Raw genomic sequence first — 9809 nt, 5'->3', positions numbered from 1 at the left:
CCGGGCCCCCATCCCCTCGTGAGACTCTCGCCGGTGCTGCCGGCAGGAGCCGTCCCGGACGGAGCAAGCACAGACCCCCAGCCGTGCCGGGCTCCGCTCCCCTCGGGCTACGGAGCTTTGTATGGAATCTCATTCAAACTACGCCGTAACCTTCCGCCACGGGGGAGGCGGGTGGGGGGGGGGGGCAAAGTAGTCCCTCGGCACGCTCCTCCCGGGTCCGAGTTCCCGGCGGGGCGGCGGAACCGGGGCCGAGCCGGGGGAGCGGCCGGGGAGGGGCTCCCCGGCGGGGGGTGCGGCCCCGCCTCCCGTCCGCTCCGCTCGCAGCAGAGGAGCGCGGAGCAGGGGTATCGCTGGGCGGAGAGATCGCGGAGCCATCGCGGAGCCCGCACACACACGGCCCGCGGTCCGCCTCCACCGCGCCCAGCGAACGGAAGCGCCGGGCCGCCGCGATGGACAGGCGGCGCCGGCCAATGGGCGGGCGGGATGGCCTCCCAAAATGTAGGTTTGGCCAATGGGAAGGGGCAGGAGCGGGGGGAGGCGGGGCTGGCCGCGGGCAGCAGCGCAGGTTGAGCGGAGTCCCAGCGCAGGGCTGGGATGAGCCTCAAAGTTCGGGGCGATCGCGGTGGGGGATGTAGCAGCGCCGCCACCGCCGCGCACCGGCCCGGCCCGCCCCGGCTCCCGCCCGCCCTTGGCGCCTCCCACAGCCCCCCCCCCCCGCAGTTTTTAAACTCTGATCTTCTTCCCCCCCCTTCCTCCCCCCCCTTCCCTTCTTCTCCACACCCCCCTCCCCTTCCTCCCCTAAATGCCAGCCATGATCGAGAAGGGCCCGGAGGTCTCGGGGAAACGGCGGGGCAGGAACCAGAACGCCGCCGGGGCGAATAATAACAACAACGGCGGCAGCAAAAGTTTATCCGCCGCCCCCAACGGCAACAGCAGCGTGAACTCCTGGGAGGAGGGGAGCTCGGGGTCGTCCAGCGATGAGGAGCACGGTGAGGAGCGGGTGCGGGGTGCGCTTTTTTGGGGGGGGTTGGTTACAGGGGCCGCTCGGGCCCACGCGGGTAACGCTTCTCCTCTGCCTCCCTCAGCTGGCGGCGGAATGAGGGTCGGGCCGCAGTACCAGGCGGTGGTCCCTGATTTCGACCCCGGTAAGTCTTTATTATGTTTTAAGGGGGGCAGCTCCTCCTCCTCATCCAGTGCTTTGGACCCTCCGCCCCCCGATGAGTGGGGTACGACCCCCCCCACCCCCCCCGGGTTCCACTCATCGGGTCCAAAAATAATCTCCCCTTAATTCCACTCTCAAACACCCAGAGCAAGAACAAGGAGCCCCCCCTTCCTCCCCCCTTCCCCAGCGCACACGGTTGATAAAAGAAGTCTCGATGCTTTCCAGAGGGCGCTTTGCAGGCAGGGAGGAACAGGGAAGCTGGCAGGGCTGGAGGAGGCAGGAGATGGCAGTTGGGTGGGTTTTTTTTTCTTCTTCTTCTTCTTTCTTTTTTTTCTTTATTTTTCCTTTTTTTTTTCTTTTGTTCGGGTTTTTTTGCTTGTTTTTCTTTCTTTTTTTGTTTGTTCCATCCTCTCATGAACTCGTGTTTCTGTGGTTTCAGTGATAGGGGTGGAACTAGAAGACATCAAGTTTATAATTATAATTTTTTTCAAAGGTATTTAGAAGTGACTTAGGTCTGTATTTTATTTTTTTTCTCTTCCTAAGAAGCTGTTTGCCTCTGTTCTCCAAAAAAAAAAATGTTTCACGTTCTAGCTTTTCTGCTTCGGTTCTTTGTAAGCTAATTTAAAGTGGTATGGAAGCAAATTTTGAGCAAACAAAGGAATTGGGGCTGTGCTGAAAGGCAGGTGCTGGAAGCACGGTGGTACTGATGTATCTCCGTGTATAGAAAGACAGGCTGTTGACCTCTTTAGTTTGAAATATAAGCTTTTTTTTTTTTTTTTTTTTTTTTTTTGGTATTGTTCCTTTGTAAGTGGAGGTTGTAGCTAGTGAAAACCCTCCTTCTGTCTGGAGATCCTAGCGTTTGGAGTTGTCCCTTTGCCCAGCCCAAACTTAATTGAATCCTCTGCACCTCTCACACTAAAACAAAAAGAATTCTGTGGAAAGCCACAGTGTCTCTTTATCGAATAATCCTGAGAGTTGCTGTTGCGTGGACTCGGGAAAAAGATTTGTCGTGGTTCATCCTCAGAGTGTGCACTAATGTTGGATGCCTTTTTTATTATTAAATATATATGTCCGTTCCTAACTGTTAAGCTCTCAGGGTGGGGGGGAGGGCAAAGAGGATTTTTTTTTCTTAAGTTCAGTATTACTTGTATTCATTTACAGAATAATTTTTCCCCACTCCTTCCCCACTTCGTTTTCTTGACAAAATAAGATACAAGGGAGGTCCATTTCTTGGTTGACCAGGAGGAAAAAGGGGGCGGACAGCGAGGAGGTGGAGGAGGAAGGGGGAGCTGTTAGCCAGGCAGCAGTTGACACTGGTTTTCAATCTGTAGGTCAAACGCAACGTGCATCACGCTGACTTATCAGCCACATATCACAACAATACTTGGGCTTTACAGTCACCCTGGTGAATTACGCTCTTTTGAGCAATTCGTTTATTGAACATAATAGGTAGGGGGGAAAAATATTGTGAGCTGTTTCCTCACTGTTGTGTACTCAGATGTACATTGTTCTGGTTTAAACTTACAGACATACAGTGACCTATACAAAGGTTATTGCTTTCTGTGCTGTGTGGAGTGGAAGGGAGGGGGAAGTGTGTGGTCTGAAGAAACAATTTTTTTCTGAGTGATCTGTACTGTAACATGGGATCAGGAGGTGATTGTGTTTGAGTTCACAGCATAACACAGCAAGCCCATTCTAGGTTCACCCAAAGTAAATGATCAGTCTTCTGGCGACCTGAATGGACATCAGATCCTCCTTTACTGGCCTCTGGGTGGTTTTTCTGTTTCTGACAAGTAAACCTTTTAGTCATGAAGTTTGGAGTGAACTTTCATCTGCTTGTGTATGGGAGAGTTTGTTTCCTGTGTTGTGGAATTACCCAGGAATCATTTTGCAATGCCACGTTGTTCCCTGATTTTTGTCATCTCTTCTTGGTCCTAAAGGCTAAAAGCTACATTAAGTTCATTTGTTCATTCATGTTTCTTTTGTTTCCCTCTTTAAGAAAGAAAACCCTAAATAAGACGAACATGCTGCACTTAGACCTTTTGGCTAAAACTATTAAGTTGTCCTGTCTTGCTGGTAATGTCAGAGGTGAAATCTTATGAAATAGTGCTATAAGAGTGCACAGATGCTGTGTCTTTCTCACTAAAAGTTCTAGTCGTTGGTTGACCAAAAGATCCTAAAGCTTGGATGTTGTTTGTTAATGAGTTGTGGAGGCTTTCACCTTCAGGTTAGCTGGCTGGGAAAATGCGGAGTGCTCGTGGTGCTCTGGCTGTGTCTGAGGGGAAAATAACACACACCAGGCCTCGTCTGTATTTCTTTTTTTAAAAGTTAATGTTCAGTTATACCTTTGGCTGAGGTATATCTGTAACTGCTTATTCTTACATCAGCATTTTACGTGGGAGTTCCTCTGTCCCCATGCAGAGGGGCAGAGAAAGCATTTCATTTTGATTCACTTCTCAGCCACATGGGAGCTGCTGCAAAGAGCAGTGAAATTAGGGAAGCTTTGAAAAATCTGAAATCCTTTTCTGTGCAGCTGCAGGAGAAAAGAGAGCTAGAACAAGGCAGTGGTGGGATGTTAATCTGGGTATCATGAGTTAAATAGTTAGAGAAGAGCAAAAAAACTATTGCATGGTATAGTCTGCAAATTAAGAATGTTCTCAGTGGTTGCCTAAGTTTAGGAAGTGAAGGGACTTCATCATCCTCTTGTGGTCAAGGGGAAGGATAGAAAGTTCATGTCTCTCCCTTGCTTTACCAGAGTATGAGGAAAAGGGTTAAGGGTTGTGCTACTGCTTTGTTTTTCCTTCATCCTTAAAGTAAATGACAGTTCCACAAACCAGAAAATGACAAGTTCACATTCTGAATTAAAATACCTTGGTGTACGTTTATAATATTACTTGTGGCTAAAGCTTGCTGTGGCGGTGGCCAAGGAAGGCCTGATGTGATTCTTTGACTGTAAAAATGCTTGTGGCTGGAGTCCTCTGTAGGAGGTGGTTCTTACTCACAGCTGCTTTAGTAAGTCTCTTTGCAGTGGCAAGGCCTATTCCATGAGCTGGCAGAGCCTGTAGGTTCCTTGCTGAAGTTAATGTTGCCATGCTTTTTGCCTATCCCAATCTCCCCATGTTTTGGGAAAGTATGTTCTCACTACATTGATCCTGCTTCTTTTATTAATCTCAAAAACTTACAGCTTTATTGTTGTTGTTACAATACTTACACCTTTATTGTTATTTGTATAATAAGAGTAGTTGCACAGTAAAGGCAAGGCTTTAGCAGAGGCAATGTGTGTATTAAACAAGCCAGTTCAGCTTGGGAAAAGAATAGGTGAAACTTCTTGGGCTGAAAATCCCATGCCAGAGCTCACTAGACTCAGTAAAACTTGCACTTCACCTATGCTTCACTGTTCAGCCTTGAGTTCACAGATATGATGTGAAAAATTGCACAATTGCTATTGCATCTGCTATTTCTTCTCTTTTTAGAGCTCAGAATAAATTATTTGCCAGCCCAAAATTCTGTGTGTTAAACAAAGGCTGATATTAGTAGGTCAGCATTTCTTGGGAGTTCTGAAACAGACACGGAAGGTTTTGAAGAAGCAAACTATTATGGTTCTTTTAATCCATACAAATGAAACCCACATGTCCTGTTAATGGAAAAACTCAGTGGAAGGAAACATTGCATATCCTAAAGCTAAATAAAAATCTTTTGTATGGGGAGGCACTGATATTGTACTTGACTGTTTTATTTGTTGCTTATTAATTTATGCTATTGGAACACTGAAAATAGGAGGAAGACAACATTAGCGAGCACTTTAACACAGCCAGTGAATTTCACTAATGATTAAAGCTTCCATAATTTTGAGGAGTGTTAAATTAATTCCCTGAAGAGAACAGTTACTCCCAAATTTTGACTTGTATTGAAGGCAGATGAACTTTTTTTTTTGTCCTTTGTAGCATTACAACTTTAGATTTCCTTATTTGTTGCAATGGCAGTAAAAATGCAAGCCACATCTTGTACCTTTGGACGTTGGTTATGTTGGTCATCTTCGGAAAGCAGCTTCTGGGGCTCTTACCAGTAGAAATAGATGAGGAAAAGCAGGTTTGACTCAACAGCATCTTGTGGAAATGCAAATTTGGGATGTATGTCAGCTGTGAGATTTCAGTCCCTTGCTTGCAGTGTTGCTGTCTTCCCAGTTTTTTTGGTTTTGTACTGTAACAGTAACAGTAAAAATAGTGGAAAGAAATCCACCTGTAGTGCTTTCACCCCTTGCTTCAGAAAAGCCTACTAGAAGGTGCTCAGTGCCAGAATGTCACTAATCCTTGAGGAGCTTGTTCTCTGGTCCATGCTGTTCGCTGCACTCTGTGTGCTCCTGCACAAACAGTTGGTATTCACAGGCCTTCTTTCCTTACCAAGACTCTGTTGTTTCAGCATTGCCAAGAAATGAAGGGGGAAAAAAAGAAACCAGCAAATCTTTTCACTATAGTGAGAAACCTTGTCAGTGTAGTTGTGTCTAAGAAGAATTAAAAAACCAACCAAGATAGTCACTGCTGTCTCGTGTCTGGAGTGCCTGATCGCTGGGTGGAAGTGGTGGCATGTCCCTGTCCTAGGGGAGGAAGCTAATACATCCATCCAACTCTGGCTGTTAAAATGTGCCTACTCTCTGCCTGTTTAGGTTCAAAGATTGAAAGTATAATATTGAGACAGCCCCTGGGTGTCTGATTCCCCTAGAACTGTTGTATTTCTCTGGTGGCTGTAAAGGCCATGTTTTATTAGGTTGTATCATCAGGTGCTACATGGGGTTCTGGGCAGAGGCACCTATTGACCTACACTGTCAGGACTGTAACCTTTGAACAAGAGGTTGTTATAAGCCCCTTATGACTTACACTTGACAAATCCAACTCCCAGCCTACTTCTTCTGGTTCTTTCTTTGCAGCTGGTCCTGTGCTTCGCAGTCTTAATAGTTTGCAAGTAGTGTGAGTACCCAGTGAGTGTGGAGAAAATGGTGTTTTGCTGAATGGACTCATCAGAAAAGGGATGAGAAAAAGAGTGCTTTTTAGGTGAGACTTTGGGAGCTCCATGTAAGCAAGTGGAAAATTCAAAACCAGACTCCTGAAACTGGAAATACTGGTATGCTGGAGAGCTATCTCATCTCTTCAAATGACTGTGCCTTAAACTCAGCAGGCAGGAACTCAGCGCAACAGTCCCTTTGGAAAAGAAGGAAGAGTTAAGAGGGTGCTTGATCTAATCAGAAATACCAAACCACAATATACTGATGCCCAGGGTGTTTGGACTGACAGAGGCTGCCTGGTGTCTTGGTAAACCACACACGCTTTGGGTCTTTCACTGTTGTTTGAGGAGATGTACACCATGCCCAACAAGAGTGTGTTTTCAGAATTAGGTGGTGGAAAATTTAGGTACTGGAAAATTTAAACTCTGGTGGGAGAAGAGGAGCTTTTCCCCCTAGTTGTAGTCTGCTCAGTGCCATATTTCCTTTTGGGCTATATTTGTCTTGCCCTCCTTCTCAGAGGTCACAGACTCTGTGAATGTGCTGTAGTGCAGAGCAGATGAAAAGGTCCTCGACCTCGAGCTCCACCAGAAACTGTTGCCAAACCCTTGGGTTTTTGTTTCAGCACTGCAGGAATTTAGGTACAGTCAAAGGGTCAGGCTGGTGTCCAGCAACCCTGGGGAAGGGGAAAGGTGACTCCTTCCATTTCCTTACTGGGCTGGCAGCTCTGCTGGTGTGTGGGTGAGTCTGTCATCTTTCTCTGTCAGTGGTATGTACTGCTGGTCCAATCTCCAGGGCAGGAAAGACTGCAGCCCTGCTACTACAGAGTGAAGCTGACTTGTAGATGCTGACACTTTAGCTTAGCCTCTGTCTTTAAAATCCACCCTGGGGAAAAAGGTGAGTAGTGCTCAAGTTGGAAACTTTGTTACCCATACCTCTGGCACCTCAGGAGGAGTACAGCTGTTGATTTGGTGCCATTGTCTGCTTCACCTGTGGGCTGCTTGCCTGAGTGGAGACCGTTTTTGAGCCTACATTGCCCAATAGTCAGCTTTCACCCAGCCTGTTCACTCGTCCTGTGAAGGGGTGCAGAAGCTCTAGAGGTAAGCACAGCTCCCACTCAAACATATTTCAAGGCATGGCTTTGGAGCTTTCTCATTATTCAAATAGCACCAAGAACATCCTTCTCAAACCTTAATGCCATTGTAAACAAACAAATCTCTGTGTAGCCAAAGCCTGTGGCTTCCTTCCCTGCCTGGCACATGCCGTGTTTGTATGTGGAGGTAATAGCTGTCTCATGTACTGACAAATGTATTAATGGCTGGACTGGAATTAATACTAGGTAGAGTGACTGCTTTGTTCTTCATAGCTGGTTCCTGCTGCTTAATGAGGTGCTCTTAAAACTCTTGTTTTCAGTCCTAGTTAGGTCTGTGACTTGGCCAAGTGAAGGCTTAGAGCTCCCTGTGATTAGTCATTATAATTAGCTCGGAAATCTTTGCCTCTGTGATCAAGGCGCACTGTATAATGCGGCTTATAGTGGGCTCTAGCCCTGTCACATAGCTGCAGAGGAGTATGGATGACAGTGCTCTGCTGGACATATGTATGTATGTAACTGTGTTGTAACTTTAATGTGCAATTCCTAAGATGTGCCAGGAAGGTAAATCTGAAATAACTGCCTTCTCAGAAGCTTGTGGTTAGTGCTAGTACCCGCTTCCCTCGGACAGGGCAATTTCTGGTTGTGGCCAAGGCTTGCCTTACCTGTACCAAGTGTAAGGTAAGATTGAGACATGGCGACTAGCAGCTGAGTATGGAGAGCAAATTAAAAATGATAACTTTGGGCTAGGTAGAGTATGCCCCTTTCCTAGGAAGTCTGTACCTGTTTCTGCCCTGGGTGACCTTGTCTTTTGAGCCTTAGGCTTGGTGGTATTACAAGATGAGCAATCACACATTAGGTGTTTAAACTTGAAAGAGCAGTTTGAAATTCAGTTCTTGAAAATACAGAGTTGATTTGTAAACTAAACTTGTTTTTCAAAAGCATTTTTAAAGGAATGCTTGATTAGGTGTCTGTTTCTTTAAAATTTTTGATTCTTTAATATATCATTCCATATGAAAGTTTAGATGACTTTGTGCTTTCTGAAAGTACAAGAGGATGTGTTCAGCCTTAGTGAAGGCAGTGAAAATTTCTCTAGCATCCTGGAAAATGGGGATGCTTTTGTGCTCCTTACACTGTTTTGAAACACAACTGATTGTGATGAGCACTGGCTTTAGTATTGTAGGTGTCAAACTCAGTAAATTTTCTGTACTTCTCGTGTAAGGTTTTGAGATTAAACCAGGGAGTTTTACCTACCTTTCCAAGGATCTTCAAAAATTCAGCTTTATGCAGCAGCTTGCTCTTTTAACTTCATAAAGGAAGTATTGGTAAATGTTGCCTCTCTGGGGGGAGGAGGCTGCAGTAGTGTGATAAAATTGCAAAAATCCTCTCTCATGAAGCAATTCTAGTCTATTCTCTCCCCTTCAGCCCTGTCCCTCTATTGTGCAGGTATGTTTAGGGGACATCAGTAGGGTCTAATAGTACTCGGTGTGTGACTAGGTGTGTCTCCGGAAAAATATCCCTGCCCTTCTAGGGGCAGGAGTTTAAAGTGGTGAGTTTTTGTCCTTAAAGTTATATAATCTTTGCCCCCTCCCCTAACTGTGTGCTCTTCACCTGGATGGATTTCACAAATACTAAACTGAGAGAACTTGCTTTTGCAGTGCAGTTGTCTCATTAGGGGAGTCTAGCCAAGTGACTGTCTATTGCAGCTTTTCAGTTCTGCTCTCTGTAGGTATCTGGGATAACCTTCCATGATAGCTTTTGTATATTCTTTTAGATGACTGGATGTTTTATCAGGTTTTAGTTCATAGAGGGTCTTTGATTTGAAAGTTTGGTATTGAGAATAATTACTAGTGTACATGACCTTGAATTGGTGTCCTTCTAGACTTTGTAACCCTAGTGTGAAAGCACAATATAACAAATGTGTAATCATAGTTGTGGCTTCTGGGTTCAGAAATCCCTAAGGAATGTGGATAAACAAGGCTTGCATGTGGGGGTACAGTGCCTGTTGGTCCCTGGAGAGATTACAGAGAGATTCTAGTTCTACATGGGGCTTGGGGATGGATAAAGACTAAGAAAAACCTCCCTTGAGTAGGAAATCACCTTGTGCCTGGAAGAACTGAGTTGACAGAACTGGGAAGATTTGGTCTATGTAACAGCATTGTTTTTGTAGCAATTCTTTACATGCAGCTTGCATTGAAATGCAAGGAGTATTTTTCTCTTTCCTCTGACTTCCCACCTTCTTTGGGTGTCTAAACTCATGCCCTGTTCTCATCAGTATCACTGGTTTGAGTTTTGGCCCTGTGTAAATGGTGACGGGGGGATTTTTCTCTTCCCACCCTGTGTTCAGAGCCCACTGCCCCATACAGCAGGTGCTGTTGGCTGGAGTTGTGCACAGTTCTGCATTTAGGTTGCTAACAGCTGCGTGACAAGCTAAAAGTGTCACATCAAGCTTTTTTGTTCTCAAGAATGTAAAATGTTCAGTGATACCAGTGTGTGCATCTATTCTGTCGGCTGATGTCTCTCCATCCTTAGGAGGGAGCTGGTGTAGGTGCTTCTGGGAG

At 45.9% G+C, this 9809-nt stretch overlaps 1 protein-coding gene across 2 annotated transcripts in view; it reads left to right on the top strand.

Moving 5' to 3' along the window:
- The first annotated feature begins 350 nt into the window (after positions 1–350).
- RCOR1 (REST corepressor 1) overlaps positions 351–9809 on the top strand; it is an 82667-nt gene continuing 73208 nt past the window's right edge. Inside the window, exons 1-3 of one of the 2 annotated variants that reach the window (XM_068192373.1) lie at positions 351–498; positions 810–989; positions 1086–1145. In XM_068192373.1, the coding sequence (XP_068048474.1) occupies positions 450–498; positions 810–989; positions 1086–1145 (289 nt within the window). In that variant the 5' untranslated portion in view covers positions 351–449. Of the gene's footprint in view, positions 499–550; positions 990–1085; positions 1146–9809 lie in introns of those variants that run through there. The other variant, XM_068192374.1, reaches the window with a different exon arrangement.

This window comes from Anomalospiza imberbis, chromosome 6 (genome assembly GCF_031753505.1).
Source record: "Anomalospiza imberbis isolate Cuckoo-Finch-1a 21T00152 chromosome 6, ASM3175350v1, whole genome shotgun sequence".
NCBI lineage: Eukaryota > Metazoa > Chordata > Aves > Passeriformes > Viduidae > Anomalospiza > Anomalospiza imberbis.
This window is presented reverse-complemented; position numbering and strand designations above follow the sequence as displayed.